General features: G+C 38.9%; 2 protein-coding genes across 2 annotated transcripts in view; one reads left to right on the plus strand and one right to left on the minus strand.

The window, feature by feature from the left end:
• The window catches only part of Mtrex (Mtr4 exosome RNA helicase), a 57940-nt gene extending 44966 nt beyond the window's left edge, over window positions 1-12974 (minus strand). The window contains exons 1-5 of the mRNA XM_027401453.2: window positions 12667-12974; window positions 9728-9865; window positions 8286-8352; window positions 4177-4239; window positions 3025-3137 (exon numbers count right to left, since the gene is read on the minus strand). Coding sequence (XP_027257254.1) covers window positions 3025-3137; window positions 4177-4239; window positions 8286-8352; window positions 9728-9865; window positions 12667-12797 — 512 coding nt within the window. The 5' untranslated portion in view covers window positions 12798-12974. The remainder of the gene's footprint in view (window positions 1-3024; window positions 3138-4176; window positions 4240-8285; window positions 8353-9727; window positions 9866-12666) is intronic.
• A 110-nt stretch (window positions 12975-13084) lies between these two features.
• The window catches only part of Dhx29 (DExH-box helicase 29), a 45416-nt gene continuing 31055 nt past the window's right edge, over window positions 13085-27445 (plus strand). Inside the window, exons 1-5 of the mRNA XM_027401450.2 lie at window positions 13085-13410; window positions 22543-22616; window positions 23803-23916; window positions 25297-25426; window positions 25890-26035. Coding sequence (XP_027257251.1) covers window positions 13233-13410; window positions 22543-22616; window positions 23803-23916; window positions 25297-25426; window positions 25890-26035 — 642 coding nt within the window. The 5' untranslated portion in view covers window positions 13085-13232. The remainder of the gene's footprint in view (window positions 13411-22542; window positions 22617-23802; window positions 23917-25296; window positions 25427-25889; window positions 26036-27445) is intronic.

Below are 27445 nucleotides of genomic sequence, written 5' to 3' on the forward strand. Positions count from 1 at the left end.
TGTTCAAGCGGGGCGTTGGTGGCACACGCCTTTAATCCCAGCTCTTGGGAGGCGGAGGCGGGTGGATCTCTGTGAGTTCAAGACCAGCCTGGAATACAAGAGCTAGTTCCAGGACAACCTCCAAAGCCACAGAGAAACCTTGTCTCAAAAAACCAAATAAAAAAAGAATTGCTTAAACATGATCACAGAGTAACAGTGAAAGAAAGATATATAAGCAAATACAGAGATTTTGCATTATTTAAAATACCGACTTTTTAACAACAACAAGGAATAGGAAACAGAAAAGTATGATCTGTACTGAGGGAAAAGTAGACATAAGGAATCCAATTATTGGGTTCAAAGGTTGGATTTGTCAGAAAAACAGCTTGAAATCAGTTACTGAAACAGCAACGTTAGAACGATGTCCCTCAAAACATAGGGTTAGAATTAAGAAATAGGACAATAATTCCACAAACAGGCATTCTCCACAGGGAAATGTGAACCATTAACAACATAAACAAATGAAAACTATACAGACTGAGAGATGTAGCTCAAGAATAGAACACACACAAAGTCCTGGATTTGTTTCCAGAATACTGTAAACAAAAATTCTACAAATTAAAAACCAGAAAAACAACAAAACAGGCTGGAGAGATGGCTCAGTGGTTAGGAGCACTGGATGCTCTTATAGAGAACCTGGGTTCATCTCCCAGGACCTACATGGTGGCTCACAACCCAATCTGCATTCTTAAGCCCAGTTTCAGGGGATCTGATGCCCTCGACCAACTTCCACGAGCAGGGGCAAAACATAAAATAAATATAAAATAAAAGCAGAATAGCCAGGTTTGGTGGCACATGCCTTTAATCCCAGTGCTCAGGAGGCAGAAGTAGGTGGATATATGAGTTCAAGGCCAGCCTGGTCTACAGACCAGGTTTCAGCCAGGGCTACACAGAGAAGCCATCTCAAAGCAAACAAACGAACAAACAAACAACAAAAACCCAAAAACAAACAAATAAAAACCCTAGAAAAATAAAAAAAGAAACAAATATTCTATGGAACAACTTTTAGGCCTTAATGGAAATTTCAAAATGACAAAGTGTGGTGATACCTTCCTTGCACAAATAGAGCCTGTCTGGGGGGTCAGAGAATGGAGCCTGCCACTAGCTAACCATAGAGGTGTAGAGGTCTGTATAGAAAGCCAGGAAGTGACGTAGCTGGACAGAAACAGGATATAAACAGGTAGAAAAAGGAAATTTCTCTCTTTGCTGAGACTCTTAGGAGGTAAGGTGTGCTGTGGCTTGCTCCTTCTCTCTGATCTCTCAGCATTTCCCTCTATATCTGACTCTTGCTTTTTATTATCCAGACCAATTAAGAACTCCATTTACAACAAAGACATTGGTGCTGGATTACGACCAGCACCAAAAAAATAAATTGAACTTCCAGCAAAAATGCCAAAACAACCACAGTATCTAAGATGAAACATTCATTCAATAAAATTAATGGCAAATTCAACAATTCAGAAAACAAAAGACCAGTAAATCTGAAGACATTAGAAATGATACTTAAGCGAAATTTAAAAGACCACAGAGAGCATGAGCTGACACCTTTAGATGGTCTAGTTAAGACCAGAACTCTCAGTGGGAATAGGGAATAGTTGCAAACAAACCCAACAAGGAATGCAAAGCATGGGAGATTAATAAAAACAAAGTATAGCATAAAGGAACTGTTAGGAGAGCGCGAGAGATACCCAATGGTCTTCCAGAGGTGATTTACAACCATCCTAACTCCAGTTCCAAAAGATCCAACATTTTCTTCTGATGCACATCACACGCACACAGGCACACATACACGCTGCATACATATATACAGAGATATATAAATGTACATGTAAATGAAAATTAACTGCTTAAAACCAATGATGCTGATAAAGTCTTCAAAGCAGTCAAAGGGAAGCAATACATCCAGAAGAAAGTAAGGATGAGAGAAATTTGTTGTCAAAAATTTTGCAGATCAAAAAGAAGTCCTTAAAAAAAAAAAAATCAAAATTTAACACTGAAGAGCAATGTCTTCAAAAATGAACAAGCAATATTTTCTACATTGTTAAAGTAGTTTCTTATCAGGAGACTTGTGCTGAAATAAATACTTGAAGAATTTCTTCATGCAGAAAGAAATGGTATTAGTAGAAAAACCTGGGTCAGTATCAATAAATAATGTCTTTTTATATTAAGCTATGTCATTAAAACAGCAAACATTTCACTAATAATAAAAATAAATCTGTGGAACTACATAAACTTTAAATGCCTGTTAGAAAAGGAAGGTCTCAAAAACAACTACTTCATCTTCCTTAAGAAACTAGGAGAACAAAGTAGGTAAATTAAACCACCAAAATGGAAAGAGAAAAAACAAAAAACAAAAAACACTGAGACCAAAAGCTGGATTTTGTCTGATCAACATAATAATAGCCCCATTCCCCAGCCATATTAAGAAAAAAAGACATTAATAATAATAAATAAAAAATGCCCCTCAGAATGAAGGTGTGAAATTTCTTTTATTTTTGGTTGTGAGCCTAGCCTTTAACGGCTGAGCTATCCCTGCAGTCCGAAGGTGTGAAATTTCTAAATAAAATATTACTTTACCAGCCCAACAATATAACACAATTATATAGCATGACCAAATTGGTGCATACACACAGAATGAGAAAGAGATTAACTCCGAAGTAGGAACTGGAGTCATGCGTGATTGATAAAAAGACATCTATGGAAAACCCACAAGTAACATCATGATTACTGACAAAACAAAACAAAACAAAATAAAAAAACACCAAAATAGTTCCCAAATAATGGGAACAAAGGAAGAATGGCTATTGATTACATCTATTAAAACACTATACTAAAAATCCTCAATATTTTAATGATGGCAAGAAAAAGAAATTAAAGGTTATCTAACAAGCAAAACCATCCTTATTTGCAGAACACAGACAGAAACTTTCAATAACTAAAATAACTAAGTGATTTGACTATTTCATTTGAAAAAAAGGTACTTACTCAGCACACACAGTTTTTCCTGCTGATGTATGAGCAGATACTAACACAGACTGGTTATTATCGACACACTGAATGGCTTCTCTTTGGAAAGCATCAAGAATGAATGGGTATTCCTATAAAAGCAAATCGACAGGTATAAGAGAAGAGTAAGCTATCTAAAGCACACTTAAAACAAAACAAAACAAAAAGAACTGTCTTTCCAAAGCATTCTAGGATTACTTTATGATTCAACTACCAGTCAGCAGTAAAGAGAGACTACAAAACAGTTTTAATTTCTGTGAGTTTGAGACCAGCCTGGTCTACAAGAGCTAGTTCCAGGACAGCTTCCAAAGCCACAGAGAAACCCTGTCTTGAAAAACAAAACAATAAAAACAAAACAAAATTTTTTTTACTAGACAACACAAGCCATGATTCTGCTGTTTAACTTTCTCATTATATTCTATTTGTATTTACACTTAAATTAGTAATAATCATTATGTTTTGTGGTACTGTGCAACAAAAATTGCATATATCATAAATCAATCTTCATAATCCCATAAAATAGGTGCATGCATAAATTTCTTTCCTAGATGAAAATTCTGAGGTTCCCAAAAGTGAAATCCCCAGAATTACTCAGCAAAAGCTTAGACTTAATGAGTTTATGCTTGTTTCTCCATGCTTCCTTTTTTAGAGAAAGCTCTTTGAAAAGATTAGCCCCATTACTTTAACCTTTAAAGACTTTTAAAAAACCTAATACGAACAGTTTGAAGTAAGAAGTGTACAAATGTAATCCCAGCAGAGGGGAGGCTACAGCAGAAAGATCAAGAATCTGAGGCCCTTTTGAACAACCAAGAAGACATACCATAACAAAACAAACTGGACTTTGGTTTCCTTAGAAGCTTTAAACTATCAGCAAAACTTACACACGTGCAATTTTTTCTACTTTCTGGTTGTCAAATTTGTTAGATTCTTTAAGAAGGGTGACAAGTACTCTTTAAATGTTTTTAAAACCTCATCATATGATGTCTGGTTTCTAGTATGGTTCTTTACTTAGTTATAACTGTATTTTGTAGTAGTTTTTTTCAAGGTACATATACAAGTAAATTTAAAAATCTCATTTGAAATCTTTTCTTTTAGATCTCACAAAACTTCCCAAAATAATATAGTACAGACCTTTGCTGCCTTTCCAACTCGAGGTTTAAGTGGTATATATTCCTCATCAGCAGGAAGAGCAACCTGATATCAAAGTTTAGAGGAGAAAACAAGAAATGACCATTAAAATTCAAGACTCTAAAGCAACTGACGGTTTAGAGAATATATATGATCAACAAATATTTCTGTTAGTCTTACATGCTAGAAAATCAACAAGGGGCAAAGTTAGTTACAACATTAAAAAAAAAAACCCTCTATTAGCACTGGCCTAATGGCAGTGCAATAAAAAGCATGCACCATTATTTCCCTAAAGAAACTTTATTATATAAGTTAATCTATCATGGCTATGGTTAGGTTTCCTATACCTAATGTACAAACATTAATGAGTGATCAAAAAACAAACTAACAGTGAGACATACAAAATGGGAAATCATCAATAAAACAAAAGTATATGAAATAAAACTATTCTCCCCATTTCCAGATTCCCAAGTATTAGTGCCACAATGCATGCACTTCTAACTGTGGAAGAATCTAAGCACTTGGCATATAAATAATCTGCCAAGTCACTGAAAGGAACACACACATAAATTAGGCAAAACTTCAATTTCTGAAGATAAAATTTCAATAAAAACTAAATGGGCCAGGCACTAGTGACGCACGTCTTTAATCCCAGCACTCAGGAGGCAGAGGCAGGCGGATCTTGAGTTCAAGGCCAGCCTGGTCTCCAGAGCCAGTGCCAGGATAGACTCCAAAGCTACACAGAGAAACCCTGTCTTAAAAAACCCAACCCCCCCCCAAAAAAAAACAACAAATAAATAAATAAATAAATAAATAAATAATAAATGGATGAGGTTAAAAGCATTAGCAATATTAAGAACAATCAGTAAAGTCACTACAATCAAGGTAATGTATTTAGTTTCAGGAACAACTAGCTGGCTGTGGCTTGAGATTCCCTTGGGGTCGAACCACACTTTCACAGGGGTCTCTTAAGACCATTAGAAAACAGATATTTGTATTTGTAATTCATAATAGTAGTAAAATTACAGTTATAAAGTAGCAACTGAAATAATTTTATGGTCGAGGGTCACCACAAGATGAAGAACTATATATTAAAGGGTTGCTGAATTAGGAAGGTTGAGAACTACTGCTCTGGATTGTGTGTGTGTATAGGCAAGGGCATTGGACAGGGTCTAAAATAAGTACTGAAAGTGATTAATTAGTCATTATATCTCACATCCCTGAATGGGCTGTCTGTCCATCAAATCTCTCCCCTCAGTGCTCTGGGAACACTGCAGAAGAGGAGGCAGGAAGTGTGTAAGAGCTGGAGGGGATGGAGGATGCCAGGAGAACAAGGCCCTCTACATCAGCATAAGCAAAGGTCATATGAACTCAGAGATGAAGCAGCAAACACAGGGCCTACACTGGTCTGCACCAGGTCCCTACTGCTTATATTATGGCTTCCAGTTTAATGTTTTTATGGAATTCCTGAGTGTGTGAATGAGTGAGTCTCTGATTGTTACGCCTTCTTTTGGGCTCTTTTCCTTCCGTTTGCCTTGTTCAACTTTGATGTGATAGTTCTTATTTTATATTATTTTGCTATATTAAAAAAAATAATGAATGGATGAAACCTAGCCACTAGGGTAAAAGGTTAATAATTGAACTGTCATTTATACTGGCTGGGAGAGGGAAAAAAAAATCAGTTTTCTCCAATGGAGTGATACTGGGTATATCAAACATTCCAGGGTGGGCCTCATGTCAAGTAGTTGACCAACATATACTAGACTCCACAGTTTTTTGGATACTTTGTGTGTGTGTGTGTGTGTGGGGGGGGGTGTCAGGACAGGGTTTCTCTGTGTTGGCTTGGCTGTCCTGGAACTAACTCTCACCAGGCTGGCCTTGAACTCAGAGATCCATCTGTCTCTGCCTGAGTGCTGGGCTAAAGGTGAGCACTACCTTGCCTGGTTTATTTTTGGTTTTTTTTTTTTTTTGGTTATTTCTGGTTATTTTTGCTTTTATTTGGTTACAGTTTGATGTTTTTGTTTTGTTTTGTTCTTTTTGGGTGGGAATTTATTTTGTTATCTTGGCTGGGGGGAGAACTCTATTGTTGTATTGGTTTTTGTTTTTTGAGAAAGAAAAAGCTGGGTAGGTAGGGAGGGGAAAAGGATCTGGAAGGACTTTGGGGAGAAGGAAAGTACGATCAAAATATACTTAAATTTAAAAATTGTTTTAAATAATGAAAATAGAATAAAAAAGAAAAAGTGAACCATGTGGTAGCACATGCCTTTAAGCCCAGTACTAAGGGAGGCAGAGGTAGATGATCTCTATGAGTTTGAGGCCAGCCTAGTCTACATAGTGAATTTTAGGATACCCAGGGCTACATAGAGAGACCCCCGTCTCAAAAAGCAACAACAACAAAAAAGGAAAAGCAAACATAACCAGCATGGTACTGGCTCAGAGACATGTAAACCAATAGAGAATCCTAAAATTTTTACACTTTTACAGTCATCAGGTACTGTAAGAGACCATGAAAATAAGACAGACTCAAGAAAATAAGATAGAACAGACATCTAACATTGTCCCTGCATGCAAATGGGCAACACACACACACACACACACACACACACACACACACACACGAGAGAGGGGGGAGGGAAGAGGAAGAGAGAAAGAGGGAGAGAGAGAAAGCGCCCACAAACACTAAGGAGTCAAAAAACAAAAACAAAAACAAGACAGTAGCAGAATGTCAAGAAATGAATGCTTAATAGTCACTGGTGATTTCTGCCAGAGCAATTTCAGAGAAAGAGAGATGACATATAACTTTAACAGATTAAAACATCAAAGAAAGGTTAGGAAATCTGACAGGGATTCAAGCAGAATACTGTAGCAATACTAAGAGAGGAATCACAGCTGTTTTATTTGGCACTAAAAAGATAACATTGAATGAAGAACTACAACTAAAAGAAAAGAAACATAGTATCTAAAAAGAAACTTACAGGCAATTAATCCTCAATGTTCATACACTAACACGAAATGTCAACTAGAAAAGGAGACTCTATGATACACAGAGAAAATGTAATCGACAAAGGCTCTGTAGAGATGAGGTAAGATACAACCTAGAACACTGTCAGAACAATCACTGTTTACATGGCACAGATAAGGCCTTTTCCTCTCAGTGGATATGACAGGACAGGATGGGCTGGTTGTAGAGGTTACAATTAGGACATTCCAACCTGACATTCTCAAGCACCTCCTTGAAGATGACACAAGGTATATGAGGAGAAAGTGACTAAATCCGGTGATGGGGATGGGGGTGGGACAGCAAAGCTAACCATGGAGCAGAAAAAGAGTTTCTCTACCCTTTTCATAGCAGGCCCTGGATTGTTTGGGGACTTTGTTTTTTGGAAACCAGGGCATTGGACAGGGTCTAAAGTAAGTACTGATAGTGATTAATTGGACAGTTCCTAGAAAAGACTTTCAGCAGAAAAAAACTTGTAAACATACAAGGTTCTAAATCCACACCAAATGCCGTTTTTATTAATCTGAACTTTCTCCCCTCGTTAAACAGGCTTTAAGTAAGAGTAATAACCTGCTGTGAGTTTTTAAAGAATACTTTTAAAAAACTATCTTGCAAGCCCAGCCTAATATACAGTTTCATTGTAATGGACACTATAAGCCATCAGTGACCACATTTAATAATTTATTAGTCACTGGAGCATGACATGAAATAACATGTAAACTACAAAAACAGTGCTGGTAACTTTAAGAGTATGAGAATAAACATATCCTAAACACAAGCTTTGTGGTGGGTAATTTCCCCATTTCAAAAAAAATATATCTTTACAGCTATCCTATGGGGGCAAATCTCATTGTTCTAAATGTACAAATTAAGGAAACAGTGTTCAAAGAGGTTAGAAAATTTGCCCAAGATTATAGTTAGGAAGAATTCTGGGCTAGCATGTGAACCTAAGGCTTCATCAGAGATATTAGTTCTTCCACCGTATTACATGCACCCCATAGGAAGGACTTGATTTCAAGGCCTTCAACACTAAACAGCCTGCTGATCACCCCATTAAATAGTAAAAGAAAAGTAGCATTTGTAATGCTCACTTATTGTAGGTTGTCGTACTTACCTCATGTGTACAGCCTTCAACTGTTTCAACTGATTGTACCTTGACTCTGGGCATCAGGTCTGCCAAACTTAAAGTTATTAAAATGACATAAATTATTTTCAATAATTAGATCATAAGTCTATCTGCACTGTTAAACAAAATGACATTACCCAATTATAATACTATAAATCCAAAATACTTTAGTTATTATATTGAGATGTCATGTGTCATAAGTAATCTGAAAATTAAAAATGCTAGGATCATCTTTTGTTATATATAACAGACTGCTACATAGATTACTCAAAAAATAATCAGCTTAGCTCCACTATTTTAGATAAAATCTACGTCTTCAAAGCACTGTCACTACCTCAAAACACAAAGCTGATTCAAAAAATATTATACAACAGAAGGTAAAAAATAAATTAATTTAGATGTTGCTATACTTTATAGAGATAGTCTCGTCAAAATCCTGCACTATGCTGATATAGGCTCTCTGAATTCTGAGAGGACAAAACTATAAATAAATTAAACTAGATGTATTTCTATACTAGACTCATTATGTATTATATTTATGATATGTACTTTAAGACAATAAATATATTTCTGGTTAAAATTCCAAGGTTCCAACAATAGGTAACAAGGACTTAAAAAAAAAAAAAACAACTATTATTTTGCAACCTATTGCACTACTCCACAATTGTGCAAATGGCACCATCTCAAATTTTTCAGTGACACTTTTATCACCATTTATAGTAGATAATTTAGTAGCTATACTATCTTAAACCGGTTAAGGAAAAACAAAATTGTAAACAGCCATTATCGCAGTGAAAACCAAGCCAACCAAATATACTGTTACCAGGAGTAAAAGTTCCAGCTCTAACATTTTGAGAAATACATCAGAAAATCTTTAGTCAGAGACATTAATGGAGGTCTTCCTCATCAAGAGAAGTAGCTTTGACCATCAAAGCCATGGTACTACTTGCAAGCAATGAAAATCTACTCTCTTACACACTTATTCCTACCACCGGGGCAGTGTTATTCTATTATTGTTTTCTACCAATCATGAGACATCTGGAAGAAAGAGTCTCTCTCTCTCTCTCTCTCTCAAAAAGATCCAGAATTTTTCTCAAAATCGTATTCTAAAAATAGGAATCATTTCTGTCTTCTAATTCTCCATATTTAAATAGTTGTTATATATTTCCATGATTATAAAATTATCAAATAACAAATTTTAAAAACACCATGCATCTTAAGGCAGGCAGTGATAGTGCACACCTTTAGTCCCAGTGATTGGGGGACAGAGATAGTGGGATCTCCATGAGTTCAAAGCCAGCCTGGTCTACAGAGTGAGTTCCAGGACAGCCAGAGCTATACAAAGAGACCCCATTAGGAAAAAACAAAAACAAAACAACAAAAGTCATGCATCTATCAAATTAAGAGTTACTAACTTTAAGAAATACTACCTTAAGTCTTCATTAATTGAGTCTTCTATCCTGGGCTTCTTGCCAAAAATTGGTTCATCTGTGCCGTCAACATCTACATCTCTCTTGTTTTTCCCACCACTGGCTGATTCTGATTGTAATTTGGCATCCAGTCGTTTCCTGAAAAACAATTTAGGAGTGGTTCTCAACCTAATGCTGCAACCTTTAAGACAGTTCCTCATGTTGTGGTGACCCCTAACTATAAAATTATTTCATTGCTAATCCATAGTTGTAATTTTACATGCCTGGTACCCAGGGAGGTCAGAATTACTTATATGATTAGTATTTATCCATACTAGGTATAAAACCAAAAATTTAAAAATATTTATCTTAATAACTCACTTTGAAATGGCAATAAGACTACTACATATAAACATAACTGTGTGTACTCAGTTGTCCAAGGGTGCACATGCATGTATGCCTACAGAAGCTAGAGATGAACAACCTATGTTTTACTCAAGTCACCTTCTATGTTATTTTTTCAAGAAAGGGCCTCTGACTGAAACTGAACTTGATTCAGTTAGACCAACAAGCCACAGAGAACCTCTTGTCTCCACCTCCCTAAGGCCAAAGTTATAGACATGCACTGTTTTGTCTGGCTTTTCACATGGATCCTAAGGATTTAAAATCACCTTCTCATGGGTAACATGGCGAGCAATTTTCCAACTAAGTCATTCCCCTAGCCTCCTTTTTTTCATTTTCTTGAGACAAGTCCTACATTGCAGCCTTAAGCTCATGCTAATCTTTCCACCAAGCCTCAAATGCTGGAACTATTGGTATGTAACATTACTCTTATTAAAACTATCACTTGTCAAGTAAGACTATTATGTAGCCAGGTAGTGGTGGCTTGTGCCTTTAATCCCAGCACTAGGGAGTCAGAGGCAGGTGGATCTCTGTTGAGTTCGAGACCAGCCTGGTTTACAAGAGCTAGTTCTAGGACAGCCTCCAAAGCCAGAGAGAAACCCTACCTCGAAAAACTAAAAACAAACAAACCACTATTATGTAATTATGAAGGATTTAGAGCAAAAAAGAGCATTCATATTGAAGATGCTTAAAATCCCATATTAATTACATCAGAAGTGTATAAATTTTTTTTCCAAAGAAAGCTTCCTTAAACAATTTGTACTGAAAAACCTAAAAGCAATGGAATCAGATAGAACCAGCACCAGCATTAAATAACATGTAATAATAAATTTCAAGAAACTAAAGACTGTTAAGGAAACCGCTTATTTCAGCTTCAGGGCAGAGAATCTAGACACCCTGACACTAGAAAACATTTGAGGTACAAAAAACTGATGAGGTCTCCTTAAAAACTCACAAGATGGGGCTGAAGAGATAGTTGATGGCTTACAGTCAATTGGTAACTCTTGTTCTGGAGGATCCAACAGGTACACATATGTGCACATGTATGCATGCATGCATATAACATATTCATACACATAACATAAATAAATCTTAAGAATAAAAATAAATTCATTAGCGCTAGCTTGAAGAGCTCTCACTGGTTCAATGACTGTTAAGTTCAATGTATGTATGTATGTATGTATGTATGTATGTATGTATTCATTCTCTTCGGGCTGAGGAGATGGCCAGTGGATAAGAAGAATGTCTGCTGTGCAAGAATGAGGACCTAATTTCGAGTCCCCAAAACAAACTTGGAGAGGAAAGGGTTTACAATCATCCAAGAAAGCCAAAGCAAGAACTTGGAGGCAGAGACCACAGAGAAAAGCTGCTCATTGGCTTGTTCGATTCCCTTAAACTGTGCAGGCCCACCTGCCCAGAGAAGATACTAATGGGTCCTACCACATAAATTAGCAATTAAGAAAACGCTGCATAGACTTGTCCACTGGTCAATCTGGTGAAAGCAATCCCTTAGGTTGACAACTTGAAACTAACTTTGATAATGAGGAAATATTTTCGTCTATTTGTGTGGTACCTGCACTTGGTGGAGGCCAGAGGACTTCTAGCATCCTACATTATTTCCTTGAGACAGGGTTTCTCACTGAAATTACTCTGAGGCTGGAGTGGGAGCCCTAACAATTCTGTGGTCTCGGTGACCCACAGTGCTGGAGTTACAGGTGCTCTCACACATCCATACGCATTTTTTTTTTTTTTTAATGTGGGGCCTGGGGACTCGAAATTAGGTCCTCATTCTTGCACAGCAGGCATTCTTCTTATCCACTGGCCATCTCCTCAGCCCGAAGAGAATGAATACATACATAGATACATACATACATACATACATACATACATACATACATACATACACACACACACACCTGGCGTCCAGGTAAGAGATGCAGAAAGAAAGAAATACTGGTTTGACTGAGTGTAGTGGGGGCACACCAGCAATTTCAGCACTCGGGAAACCGAAATAAAAGAGAACAGCGAGTTCGAGGCCTGCCTAACTTTCAAGAGCGAGATCTTGAATCCGATTTTTTTCTTAAACCTACAACTTGGAGACTAAATCTCTTCCTTCCGTAGCTATTTGCCCTCCCGGTTAAAAACTCTACTTTCCTAAACGTTTCAACCTTGGCTCAACTAGTTCTTAACTTTTTAAAGACTGCGTGAGAGGTGTTGCGCTGGTGAGCCCCCCTCAAAAAACAAACAAACAAACAAAAACACCACCACCACAACAACAAAACCCCCCAAAACCTGGACGCAGCGTGCGAAGCTAGGGCTCCAGTCAGCAAGCATGGCCTGAGGAAGTGTAGCGCCAGGAACTCACGCTGTCTGCGGACGCCGAGTCCGTACTTCCCCCCAGTCCACGTCTTCTTCCTCCCCAACTTTTTCCTCAAACTCCTTCAGCTCCGGACTCCACTCAACAAATATCCACTTCTCTGTGCCCCTCGTCTGAGTCGGGCCTCCTTCCTTGGCACCCAAAACAGGAAAAGCAAAAACAGCCTGGAAGTCTTCCTTACCCGGCCTTGTCTGTGGACGCTGGCGGTCCCTTCCATTTCTCTTTCTCCTTGTCTTTGTCTTTCTTGGTTCCTGCTGTGGTCGAATCATCCTCGAAAACGCTGAAAAGCTCGTCCCCGAAAGCGTCCGCCATCTTTCGGAGCTCTGAGACCGAATCTCCCTCCTACCCAGAAGGCCTCACGATTTTACCTACAGTGACGCCAAATAGAGACTCTACGGTGGCCCGTAGGCATCAAAAATAATCGAGTCTTAAAGCCTGCGTGACTTTTCCCCTTTTAGTCTGGGTTTTGCCCCTTTCTTTTCTTTTTCGACCACTGCGAGGTGGGCAATTCGATGACTAAAAACTCACCGATAAGTGGCTCGCCACTCCAGACATGCCGCGGGCTCCCGGGAGCCAAGAGGCGGAGCCAGGTAAAACGGACCAATTAGGCCGGAGCCTCAGCCGAGGAGCCCGGATGGAGGAGGCTGGGTGGAGGCGTGAGAGCCGGCTAACGTGAGTCGCTCTCCGGCTTCTGTTGTGTGGCAGCTGGGACCTGGATCTGGAAGAACACTCTCCTGCAGCTGAAACATGGGCGGCAAAAACAAGAAACACAAGGCTCCGGGAGCTGCGGCGGTGCGGGCTGCGGTGTCGGCTTCCAGAGCCAGAAGTGCCGAGGCCGGAGCTGTTGGGGAACAGAGCAAGAAGCCCGTAGCCAGGCCGGCGCCCGCCGTACCCACCGGCACCCGGGAGCCCCGAGTCAAGCAAGGTACGTTTGTCCAGTGCCCAGTCTTCTACCCTCAGTCCTTGCTCCTTGTGCAGCAAAGAAGTCACAGCCGTGCTGATGAGAGCCAAACTAGTTATCCTGCACGCACGAGCTTGCTAGCTGTCGGTGGAGTGGCCTTGTAGGTCGGTCTAAGGGCCTTTGGCCATTAAAGTTATGAAAGTTACTCCGTTACAGCATGGCGTTGTCACTCTGACTCCTTTTCTCCTTCTAAGAGAAAAGTAATGGCATCTACTGTTGTTCGGTAGGAATCTACCCTGAGCTGTCAAAACAGCTACTCCGCTAATGCAAAGTAGTAAGTAGTACACAGTGAAGTCCTCCTTTCCTGATGCCAGCGCTATTTTCTGTCTGATCTTCATTCGTGTCTTCTTCAGCATCTATGCAGTGCCCTTGTGTGTTCTAGAAGTCCTATTTCCTAAGAATAACAGCACTTTACACATTGAACACTGGATTAACTTACTGTAAAATTCCTGGGCTTCTTCCTGAAGACTTACATTCTTGCTTACTCTGCAGATTGATTTGATAACATGAAGGTGACTAGTACCTACCTGCTACTATTCTGGCTAGTTTCAAAAACATCAAAATTATATACTGTTTTGTTGTGTTTGCGTTCTTTTTGTTAGTTCTTTTTGTATTTCGTCAACAAAAACTTGCAAGCATATGCGTTTATACACAAATCAATAATAAGACTGACAAAATCATCTCTAGAGCAGCTTAGGAATCTAATTTACTAATCATGCAAACATGATTAGTCGTTAAGCTCCCACAAAGAGGAGCCTGGGAAGAAAGCTTAACAGTGTGTTCCTGCTTTTACAGTGAAGAATAATAAAAAAGGGACAGTCGAGGTGAAGTTAGAGGCTGTCCTGAAGTTAAATCTGTAAAGCATGGTAGAAAAAACTAACAATCCAAAGATCTGGAGTTAAGAAAGGCTTGGAGCTCTTAAAGAATTCATAGAAAAAGCATTGTGGAGGTGTGGGGGGGGATGAGACTGGAGAAATAAGCTAGTACCACACTTATACCTAGAAAGTAGTCCTTTGTAACTGCAAAATATTATTAGACTTGTGGTTTCAAGTGTGACACATTTCCCCCTGAGAATTCTGTAGCAGTCACAAGCTGCAGACCAAGGTCTTTTTCTTTCCCTACCTCTACTGGCATCTCACTGAATTCTTTCAAGTTACTGATAGTCATTATAATATGATTTGTCTTCCTTTCCCTCCAGTCCTAAAATGTTAGCTTTCTCAAGGTGTTTTCCTTGACAGTGTGGTTCCTTTTTACAGCCCTCCCAGGAGAGGTTCCTGTTGCCCTTACTTGTGTCTTTGCCATTGTGTTGTCAGTGACTTTCAGCCCTGTAGATGACTTCTCAACTGACATTTCTTATACTGGCTTTGTTTCCAAGCTCAAAACAGACATTTCAGCTCCTTCCTTCCTTCCTTCCTTCCTTCCTTCCTTCCTTCCTTCCTTTTCCCTCCCTCCTTCCCTCCCTTCCTCCCTCCTCCCTCCCTCCCTCCTTCTCTCTCTCCCCCTCTCTCTCTTTCTTTCTTTCTAAATTAGAAACAAACCCTGAGAGAACATCCCTCCACATGGGATGGGCTCCCAAAGTCCATTTGTACGCCAGGGATAAAAACTGATCTACTACCTCCTCACTGACACCCACTGATCAGGGTGGATCTGGATCAGTCCCATGCTGGCCTCTCAGCCATCAGTCTGGGGTCCAGAGCTCCCCCTTGTTCAGGTCAGCTGTTTCCATAGGTTTCACCATCCTGGTCATGACCCCTTTGCTCATCACTCCTCCCTCTCTGCAACTGGGTTCCACGAGTCAGTTCAGTGTTTAGCTGTGGGTATCTGCTTCTGCTTCCATCAGCCATTGGATAAAGGCTCTAGGATGGCATATAAGGTAGTCATCAGTCTCATTATAGGGGAAGAGCATTTAGGATAGCCTCTCCACTGTTGCTTAGATTGCCAGTTGGTGTCATCCTTGTAGATCTCTGGAAATCTCCCTATTGCCAGATCTCTCCTCAAACCTATAATGGCTCTCTCTATTATGGTTTCTCTCATCCTGCTCTCCTCTATTGGTCCCAACTCAACCTTCCTGCTCCCCCATGTTCTCCTCTCCCCTCCTCTTCTCCCATTCTCTTTCTCCCAGCTCCCTCTCCTCACCCCCCATGTTTCCAGTCTGCTCAGGAGATCCTGTCCCCTTCCCCTTCTCCAAGGTACGATGTATATCTCTCTTAGGGTCTTCTCCTGTTTCCCAGACTTTCTGGCAGTGGGATTGTAGGATGGCAATCCCCTGCTCCATGTCTAAAATCCATATATGAGTGAGTACATACCATGTTTGTCTTTTTGTGACTGGGTTACCTCACTCAGGATGGTTTCTAGTGTCTGCGAATTTCAAGATTCCATTGTTTTGTTTTTCCATTGAGTAGTACTCCATTGTGTAAATGTACCACATTTTCTCTATCCATTCTTTGGTTGAGGGGCATCTAGGTTGCTTCCAGGTTCTGGCTATTACAAATAATACTGCCTTGAACATAGTTGAACAGGTGTCCTTGTATGAATTTGCATCTTTGGGTATATGCCTAAGAGTGTAATTGCTGGATCTTGTGGTAGACTGATTCCCATTTTCCTAAGGAATCTCCATAATGATTTCCAAAGTGGCTGTACAAGTTGGCACTCCCACCAGCAGTGGAGGAGTGTTCCCCTTTTTTCACATCCTCTCCAGCATAAACTGTTGTTGGTGTTTTTGATTTTAGCCATTCTGACAGGAATAAGATAGTATCTCAGAGCTGTTTTGATTTGCATTTCCCTGATGGCTAAGGATGTTGAGCACTTTCTTAAGTGTCTATCAGCCATTTTAGACTCCTCTATTAAGAATTCTCTACTTAGTTCTGTACCCTACTTTTTAATTGAATTATTTGGTGTTTTGGAGACTAGCTTCTTGAGTTCTTTGTAAAATTTGGACAGATCAGCCCTCTGTCAGATGTGGGGTTGGTGAATATCTTTTTCCAATATGTGGGCTGCCATTTTGTCTTGTTTCGTTTCAGCATTTTCTTACATTATATTCTGTGTGTGTGTGTGTGTGTGTGTGTGTGTGTGTGTGTGTGTGTGTGTGGTGTGTTTCGAGACAGGGTTTCTCTGTGTAGCTTTGGAGCCTGTTTTGGAACTTGCTCTGTAGACCAGGCTGGACTCTAGCTCACAGAGATCTGCCTGCCTCTCTGTCCCAAGTGCTGGGATTAAAGGCGTGAGCCACTGCTGCCCAGCTTAAAAATAGTTTTAACATCTACTTATTTTGTATATGTGTGCACACACACATGTACATGTAAGAGGACAACTTGTGAGAGTTGATCCAGGGATTAAACTCAGATCATCAAGCTTGGCAGTAGGCTTCTTTATGGCGTAGGCCATCTTGCTGGCCCCTTAGGTTACTTTTGATGCTTTCCTTGGTTTGCATTTACTCTGTAGCCAAGCCCTGTATAATCTTAACATACCTTTGACTTGTCATGTTTTGTTCACATTCTCCTTTAAGTATTCACATGGAGTACCAACAGAGCCTCTTGATAGGTCTCTAGAGTTTTGCTCTTTTCTCCTCCAGTTAGTCCAACATGACAACAGATTGATCTTTCAGAAATGCTACTTTGATTGATCATGTCCTTGTTCTTCTATAGCATCCTTATTAATTGTACTAAAATCAAACAATTCATCTAGCATGGAAGTCTAGTGTCTTTGCTAATCTATTTTTAGCCGTTGGAAATCTGGTGTCTTCTTGGCTCCAAATAGAACTTGGCTTTCGGCCTCATCATATCTAATTTTTTCCTTGAATGAGATGTCATTTGTCCCTAGAACTATCCACCAAAACCCTATACCACCCATTTCAGATATCACTGCTTTAATAAAAGAAATCTTTCTGACCTCTATATTTCATGTGCCATGGTTGTTTATATCAGTCTTTATGATAGTTAAGTCTTCCCTTACATGAGGAATTATACATTTTATGCAGCTTACAAAATTATAGTATATAATGGATATGTGTTAACAGTTCTGAAATGTCTAGTTCAATGCTTTTTTTTGTTATTAAAAAAATTCCTTAGATAAATGATGAGGAGACAGTCAGATGAGTTATTAACACCAATAAATTGAAATGGGGGGGTTACTTCCAAGTTTGCACAATTTACCAAACAGACTATTTCATGAAAAACAGAAAATAGTGACTTGGTAAAAATTGGATGAGTCTTCTGTTTTGGTTTGGAATAGTGATGGCTTCCCATATAAAACATTTAAGCTGAGATAACGCAAACAACTGTTTGGATTCCTGGAGATCATATTAAGGCAGAGAAAACAAGAAGCTCAAAGCCCTGGGGAGCAAATCTGGTTGGTCTAGGAAGAATGTGTGGCAGGAATGGGAGAGAAAGTATTAAAATGAGGCAAAAACCTGAGAAGGGGCCAGACCAAGTTCAGTGGGAAGTGAGGGCTGGTGGTAGTATTAAATAGTGGGGAGAATAACTGCTCTGAATTCTTAGCTGACAGGTCCAAAGTGCTACCATTTGTACGTGTTCTCATAGGTCCTATCAATTCAGATTGCCTTTCTTCACTCTTAGCACTCGGCACTTGCTGCTCACAGCCGATTTTGGTAATCAATTGCTTATTATATTACTCCCCTAGAATATGAGCCCAGTGAGGATAGATACTGGATCTTTGTTTTAAACCACCAGAGTCCCTGTTTGAATCTTTTGGCTAATGAAAAGGAAGTTAGAGCTAACTCAAATGTCTTACTGATAAGGGGGCATTAGCTTCGGTGTGGATATGAAGATAACAAGATATAAGAGGAATGGACTCTGAGAAAATATTAGACAGTATGGAAGTGACTCTGGTTTATTTATTTTTTAATCAATTGAGTCACTTTGAAGATGTTGTGTGGTCCATTGTTACATGACCTTTTGGTTATACATTTGGACTTTGTAATACTTTTGTCTTAGAGATGCTTCATACTGACCATCTTGCAGTTAGATTTCTGTTAACTTCTACCATCTGAAATAAGTGGTAAGAAAAATAGCTGTCATAAATCTTAAGCATTTTACTTGACATAAGAATGGGAACCAACTTTATTCAATGACTATTGACTTAGAGTTTTTGTTTGTTTTTGTTTGTTTTTGTTTTTGAAACAGGGTTTCTCTGTGTAGCCCTGGCTTTCCTTGAACTCACTCTGTAGATCAGACTGACCTCAAACACAGATCCTCCTGCTTCTGCCTGTGTATTTAAAGGTATGTGCCCCACTACCAAGCTTGACTTAGAATTTTTAGAAAGAGTTACTAATTTAGCAAGTTTACATAGCTACTTTCTCCTTCACTTTTTCCTGGAGAATGGATTAGACACATGTAAGAAACTAGAAGCTTGACATTCTGAAAATAGACAGACAGGAGAGGAAAGGAATGAACCATCAATTTGAAAAGTAGAGCAAGGGGGTGGGGTGCTGGGGAGCAAGATGGCTCAGATTTAAAGCCTGGTGACCTGAGTCCCCTGAGACTGATTTCTGGAACCATGAGGTGAAGAGATAACTGACCATTGGAAGTTGTCTTCTGACCTCCACTGGCCTCTCTCTCTCTCTCTCTCTCTCTCTCTCTCTCTCTCTCTCTCTCTCCCTCACACACACACACACACAAATACATGTAATGAAAAATGAAAAATTTAAAATTTTTACTAAGCAGTTTTATACAACCAGCTATTCATGCTGTGCAGCTAAATCATCATAAATATATTTTCTGCTACTCAATTATAAAAGCTTTAGAATGTTGAAAAACATTCATAATAATAAAAACATTCCATGGTTCCTTGGAGAACAAAATGTGAAATGAAGTATGTCACTTGAAACAGGAAAAAATTCAATACACATTTATCCTTTAGGCTTTCTCCTACTTGTAGTACCGTATAATCTTAAGTTTTTAGAAATTGAATGACTTATTATGAACCATTTCACTTAACGTGTTTTTCATTTATCACTTCATATGCTCTATATACATTTTAATAATTATACTTTAAAGCAGAATACTTCCCTATCAGTACAAATGACTTTAAACAAACTCCCTCTAATTACAGTGTAGTGTGTAATTAACTTTGAAATTTATAGCCACTGGCTTTGTGTGTATCATGCTTTGATGGGAATGGTGTGTGTTTAGGCTGTCTGAAGCTCACCACATATTCTTTGCATAAGATACTGGGTTTTAGGGAGTTTTTTGTTATGTTTTATTTTCTGGTTTTTTTGAGACAGGGTTTCTCTGTGTAGCCCTGGCTGTCCTGGAACTCATTTTTTTCCCTAAGCATTCTTAGGAAAATTGAGGAAAAGAGAACATAAGACTTTTCAGCACCTCATTAATAGTGCATTAGTAGATATAACAATGCATCATAAAAAACAACTTTGAGTTTTTATTATTGTACTTTGTATTGTGCCAGGAATTGTTAATTCATTGAGATGAATTTGCAAATGAGAGGACCTTAGTTGAATTGCTAGTATCTCTATGGTAAGTAAGGTCTCATTTCTTCAGTCCCTTTGAACACTGTAGTCTGAAAACACTCATCTAGGGTTCTGGTCTCCTTGCTGTAAATGCCACTGCAGGATTTTTTGAGTCACCTGATGGTTTTCCAGGAAGTCAGCTCTTTTCTTATTTATACTGGAAGTTTGAAGTGAAAGCAAGGAAGTAAGATAAGTGAAAGTTTTAGGTGAAAGGTTGGAGGAGACAAATGGGAACTTGCTTCAGTATGTTCAATTTACTAAATTCAAACAAACCAACAGTATTTGTAAAGGAATTTACAATCTCAAGCCCGAGAAAAGCTCAACTCTTTCCCCAGTATTGGCTTGATTATTCATTTTAGGACAAGGCCATACTTGGTAATATTCTGGGGCTGTTGCTATAAACCCTCGGCTCTCAGAAGTGTGCTCAGAGAGTCCCAAGGAACTCCTGATACTTCTGGGGACAGCTGTGATGTTAAAACTGATGCTGGAAGAGTTCTAAACTTGTGCTCTGTTTGTGCTTTGTTTTCCCATGAGTTGTGCAGTAGAGTTTTCTAGAGTCTACAGTGATACATATTATAATATCAGATTCAGTGCCAAGCTAGATGGTACAGACTAATGGGTGTGTTCCCAAAATGTGTGTGTGAAAGCAGTAAGGAAGTGATTAGGGCCAATGAAGTTGAAGGGTAGGATCTGTTCAGTAGAATTAGTTTCCTCGTAAGAAGACCTCCTGAGAACACAGTCTTTCTCTAGGTAAGCACATAGGTAGGACCATGTGAACATACAGCATACAACATACATAAAAGGACAAGAGACACCAGAATCAAACCTATCCAGCTGGCACCTTGATCTTACAGTTCTTGAACTCCAGACTGTGAGAAATAAATTTCCCTTGAGTAAGCCATCCAGAAAAATTTACTAGTTTGTTGTATCTGCCCAAGCAGAGTAAAACTCCAAATGTGTGAGATTTGTTATCTAAGCCCACATGTGCCCAAGAAACAGCACCAAGAACAAAGAAAGCTTTTCAAAACATAGAAAATATATTTTGTTTGTTTTGGAAAATACGCTTTGCTAAAGTTTTCTTTGCATTAACATACAGCCTTATTTTTAATGACTAATGAGTAAAATTTACTTTTTAATTTATATAATGATAAATCTTAAATCAATAGTTATAATTCATGTAAATAAAAATGTACTTGAATCCTCAATAATTTTTAAGAATAAAGAAGTCTTTAGCCAGACTTGTTGGTGGAGGCCTGTTATTCCTGCTACTCAAGAGGCTGAGGCAGAGGTTTACATGCTCAAGGTAACCCAAGTGCAAAGTGAGTTAAGTGTTAGCCTGAACCATTTAGTGAAAACCTTTCTCAAAACCTAGAAGAGGCCAGCAGATGGCTCAGCTGGTAAAGGCACTAGCCACCAACCCTGAGCTTGATCATGTGGTGGGATGAGAGAACCAACTCCTGCAGTTGTCTTCTCACTTCCCATGAATGCTGTGCACATTTTCCCAGGCACACAAATCACGGTGGAAGGCATGGCTGCAGGCAGTAGAGCAAGGAGGTAGGTTTAAGAAGTGCTGTTCACATTTTCATCAACACATGGGAAGCAAAGAGCAGGAACATGAAGGGGGGTGAGACTATATAACCTCAAAGTCCACCCCCAGCTATGTACTTCCTCCAGCAGGGGTCCTTATCCCAAAGGTTCCATAACTTCCAGAAACAGTACCACCATCTGGGAAAAGGTATTTGAATACATGAACCCATGGGGGACGTTTCTCATTTAAACCACCGCAGTGGGTTATCAAAGTAGCAAGAAAATGTGAAGTTTGGAGGGTAGCTTGTTAGGGGTGTTACAGGGGGGACTTGAAGGTGGGAAATGGGAGTATGATTATGATCATATTTCAATGTATACATGTATGAAATTCTCAGTTTAAATATAGGATGGATTATGGCTTAAATCCTTGAGAGAGAACATAAACCTTGTTTTTGGACTCCCAGCCTTTGAAACTGGAAGGACAGATTTCCCCTGTATGTAGGCATCCAGCGTGGTGACTTGTGACAGCCTTTAGAAGCTAGTACTTGAGGCCAAGATGAAAAGATGACTTCTCTCCAACCTGTCTCCTCACTCAGCATCCCATTTTCAGGAAAGAGTATTTTTTTCATTAGATTTGATCATCCCCTAGGAACACCCAAGATGTCTCAGCTAGGTGTCAATCATAAGAACATCTAATCTGGCCAGTTGTAGGACACGCCTTAATCCCAGCACTTGGGAGGCAGAGAGAGGCAAATCTCTGTGAGTTTGAGGCCAGCCTGGTCTACAGAGTGAGTTCCAGTACAGCCTCCAAAGCTATAGAGAAACCCTGTCTTGAAAAACCAAAAAAAAAGAAAAGAAAAAAAGAAATGTGAAGATGAAAATATTTTATCTCAGGTGTATATAGATAGACATTGAGTATATAGATAGACATTATTTTGAAATTTTTGAGGGTTGAGTTCTTTAGTAAAGTAAGGGGAAAGAGCTAAAATCAGAGGTTTACTATTTAGCAACCTTTAGAGGAAAATGAAAATGATGTAATGAATATTAATCATTAAATTCTCTGACTGTTTATTGTCTATTATATACAGGTCCAAAAATTTATAGTTTCAATTCTGCAAATGATTCCGGTGGTTCTGCAAATCTGGACAAATCTATTTTGAAAGTGAGTAAGCAACATTTTGCTTCATTTCAGGAAGCAATCTCTCTAAAGAAAGTGCAGAGACTTTAAGCAGTTAAGAGCGCTTGCTGCTCTTGTAGAGGACCCAGCTTGTTTTCTAGCACTTACATTAAGCAGCTACAACCACCTGTCATTCCAGTCTCAGGGGTCCAACACCTTCTGGTCTCTGCAAACACCCACACATACATGGCATACACACACACACACACACACACACACACACACACACACACACAAATAAATAAATCTCTTTTAAAGTTACATCCTCAAATAACAAGAAAATTTGGGATATTTAATTTTTTAAAAAATAATATTCTATTTATATTAATAGTAATTTATATTAACAACATCTTATTTATATTATATTTAATTTATATTAATAATATCCTATTCTCGCCTATCATGAGAAATGAAGGAAAGTCTGGGTAAAGCTTTCTTTGTCCTGCATGATGTCCTTCATAATTTCTAAGTGGTGATATTAGCATTTAATGTATCTTCAAGCATTGTCATGCTGGATTACAGCTTTCAATTCTCCTAGACCACACTAAATTTCTGGAGTATGTTTTTGTGCTCACTAGATAACATTTAGTTAAGTTATCAAGGGAAGCTATTTTTTGTGGATAAAACATTTGTGTATTTTTCAGTTAAAATAGCTAAACAATAGAAGGTAAATGGCTAGTAGCAAAAATAGGAAACAAACTGGGAGCCAAAGATTTAAAACCTATTACTATTGGATAGGTGAGATTTACTTTGACTTGGCATGTCAGTTTTAGTCTAGTTGTCAGTCTGTGAAACTGTTTGCTTGGGGTGCTTTGCATAAGGTAAATTGCTAGATTCTGACCCTAAGGATTCTAATTCAGTGGGGCAGGGCTTGGGAATCTTCACCTGGCTACCCCAGAGTCATCTAAGACATGTGCCTGGAAGGCTTTATAAGAGGTGTTTTTCCCCTTGCGATATGTGATGTTGTTTTCCATATCCCAGTTAGAATATGGTCTCATGTTGTAGGATTGTGGTCAAATGCATGGTAATCTAAAAAATAAAGCTATTTACTGTATCTTCTTTTAGCTAAAATTTGTGTCTGTTGGAAGAAATATAAGAAACCTGTATGATTTGCCTGTAATATTTTGATAATTTAGTTTCTAATTACTGCAAATGTTCTTGACTTTAACAGGTGGTAATTAATAATAAACTAGAGCAAAGAATTATTGGAGTGATAAATGAGCATAAAAAGCAAAATAATGACAAGGGAGTGATTTCTGGAAGACTTTCTGCCAAAAAATTACAGGTACTTTCCACCATAACCACCACTTTTCTTTTCTTTCCTTTTCTTTGTTTTTTCAAGACAGGGTTTTTCCGTGAATAGCCCTGGCTGTCCTGGAGCTTGTTCTGTAGACCAAGGTGGTCTCAAACTCACAGAGATCTACCAGTCTCTTGAGATTAAAGGCATGTGCCACCACTACCCAGCTTTCTTTTCTTTGAGGCAGGATCCCTCTGTATCCTAGTCTGGCAATACCTGGCTTACTGGGGCTATTTTTTTCCCTCCTTCCAGAGGTAGGCATTGAATCTAGGATCTTGTACATTTATTGGGGATAATTTATAGACAGCTCTAAGTGTAAAAGTGAATCTTTTAAACTTCCATTGGGATCACATGTAGATGGTTTCTAATTACAAGCACAGGGAGAGAATTGTCTGATATTTCAATGCACACACTGAAATGGTGACATACACAGTAAGTTGCATTCCCAAGATACATCATTGAGTACCTGTATGTTACATTCTGCCCTGCATTTTGCTTACGTGCTCTGACATGATAATCCCGCAATCTGTTCAGTCTTTTCAAATGAAAGACTTGAGACTTGGAAAGATGCCAGATTGTAGCATTAAAGTTATTGATTGGTAAATATCAGAATAAGCTTGAAACCAGTTCTGTTCAACTTTTGAAATATGCTGTAGAGGTAAATTTAAATACTTTATAGGAGAGATGTTTGTTAAAACACTAAAGAAAATCCTAAGTATTTACATTTAGAAAATGTGTACTTAAATTATGATATATCTACCCAATGGTATATAACTATTAAAATTATTAAGGAAGGGTTCATTTCTACTAAGTAGACATAAGTCAGACACATGAGAAATTAAAGAAAAGCTGGATAAGGAAATTTCTAATAATCTGCCGGGCCTGTTGGCACCTACCTTTGATCCCAGGCAGCACTTTGATCTCAGCCAGGGAAGCAGAGGCAAGTGGATCTTTGAGTTCAAGGCCAGCCTGGTCTACAAAGCGAGTTCCAGGATAGCCAGAACTACACAGAGAAACCCTGTCTCAGAAAAAGTAGAAAGCAACAACAACAAAAAAACCCTGTAGTTCCCAAATTCTTATTCTAATGAGCTCATTGAACTTTAATTACCAGGTAGGATTTCCCTATCTTCCTAGCCTCCTTCCCTTTACCTTTCTCTCTCATTTTGGGAGTGCTAGGGATTGAGCCAGAGTTTTTAACATGTTAAGAAAATACTCTCCCACTGAGCCACCGCCCAGCACTCCACAAAACAAAATATTCTTGAAATTACAGTGTATCCATTTTTTGACTTAAAATTAATGAGAAAATGAAATTAGGTATTAAAAACAATGATCAAATTAGCAAATGTAACTCATATTTCTCTTTGGTAGGACTTATACATGGCTTTACAGGCATTTTCCTTTAAAACTAAGGATATTGAAGATGCTATGACCAATACACTCTTGCATGGAGGTGACCTTCATTCTGCCTTGGATTGGCTCTGCTTAAATCTTTCAGATGGTAAGCAATATTGTCATTAATTATTTCTTTTTCTAAAACAGGCTATGTCTCTGTCTCTGGAGGTTTTTGTGTTTTGTTTTGGTTTGGGTTTTTGTTTTTTTGGTTTGGTTTGGTAGAAGCTTGTTTGGTAGAAGAAGGTTGTAACCTTTGGTAAGGAACTAAGGTACAGATACAGACACAAAACCATCAAGTGAGGTAGGTTAAAATCTTTTTAAAGAACATTTCAGAGCTTAACTAGTGAGGTAAAATAAATAGCAGCTAGAAGTGGGTTAGCTGTTGTCTGATGAGGGCACACACCTCTAATTTGGTATGTGGAACCTGACTTCTCCTAGACTCTCTTGTAGGAGATGAGGGGAGAATGGGATTAGATGTTCTGAATCTTGATGGGTTTATGTGTATTCATAAGCATTTTTGAGTCTGGCATATAATATGCCTGTTTATCCTCAATACATTTTGTTTTAAGATGCACTTCCTGAAGGATTCAGTCAAGAATTTGAAGAGCAACAGCCTAAAAGTAGGCCAAAATTCCAGTCTCCACAGATACAGGCTACTCTTTCACCTCCTTTGCAAATGAAAACCAAAAAGCAGGAAGAAGACACAAAGATTAAGGTAATTTAAGAATTGAATATTTAGGGGGTTGGAGAGGTTGTTAAGTGCTCAGTGGTTAAGAGTACTTGCCACTCTTTTAGTGGACCTGAGTTCAGTTCCCAGCAACCAACCATATGAGGCAGTTCACAGCTGCCTATAATTCAGGCTCCAGAGAATCTGACACCCTCTTCTGGCATCCACAGACATACATGTAGCATACACACGCACGCACGCACGCACGCACACACGCACGCACGCACGCACGCACGCACGCACACGCACCCTAAAAAGTTCTTTTTATTTAAAAAAATGCTTTAAGCTGGGGTCAGTGACACATCACCTCTATGTCATTCATAAGGCAGAGGCAAGAGGATCACAAGGATAAGGCTAGCTTGTCTACATAGTGAGACCCTGTCTCAACAAAGAAGTGTCTTAGTAGGATTTCTATTGTGAAGAGACACTGTGACCATGCCAAATCTTATAAAGGAAAACATTTAATTGGGGCTGGCTTACAGGTTCAGCGGTTTAGTCCATTATTGTCATGGTGGGAAGCATGGCAGCATGCAATTAGACACAGTACTGGAGAAGGAGCTGAGAGTTCTACATCTCAATCAGTAGGTCGCAGGAAGAGAGTGACACTAGGTCTGGCTTGAGCTGAAACCTCAAAGCCTATTCCCTAGTGGCACACTTCTTTAAACAAAGCCACACCTACTCCAACAAGGCTACACCTCCTAGTACCCTAATGACCAAGCATTCAAATATATGAGCCTATGGGAGCCACCACAGAGAGAAGAAGAAAAATTAGCATGAACTCAAGGCCAGCCTGGTCTACAGAGCAAGTTCCAAGACAGCAAGGACTACAAAGAGAAACCCTGTCTCAAAAAAGCAAAAATAAGTAAACAGGTTTCCAGGCTGTTCTATCACTGTCTGTCTTGCCTTTTATTGTTAAAAATTATTCCAATAGGTAGTGGCTTAAATCAAGTTTCTTATTTTTCATGCTTCTGTAGTCTGGGCCAGGGTCAGCTGAAAATACCTCTGTTCTATAAGGAGTGTGCTTGGACATCCAAAATGGCTCCTTTACTCATGTGACTAATGCTTCTACTGGAGACCAGTCAGGCGTCCCTTTCTCTACTTAGTCTTTCCAGTGACTGTCTTGGGTTTCCTCACATGTGGTGGTACATGTCATCTGGCTCTCAAGAACAAGTGAAATTGCCCCTGATAATTGAAAGGGATTGACTCCAGGACCCCCAAGAATACCAAAATTTTCAGGTACTAAAGGCACACATTTAAGATACAATATTTAGCAAACCCCGTATATATAACCTCTCATGCTTCGAGTATTTAGATAATTTATAACCCAGGAATATTGGGAATGCTACATATATAGTTGTTTAAATGTGTTGTTTGGGAATTAGTAGTAACAAAAAAGTC

Source organism: Cricetulus griseus, chromosome 2 (genome assembly GCF_003668045.3).
Source record: "Cricetulus griseus strain 17A/GY chromosome 2, alternate assembly CriGri-PICRH-1.0, whole genome shotgun sequence".
In the NCBI taxonomy this organism is placed as follows: Eukaryota; Metazoa; Chordata; class Mammalia; order Rodentia; family Cricetidae; genus Cricetulus; species Cricetulus griseus.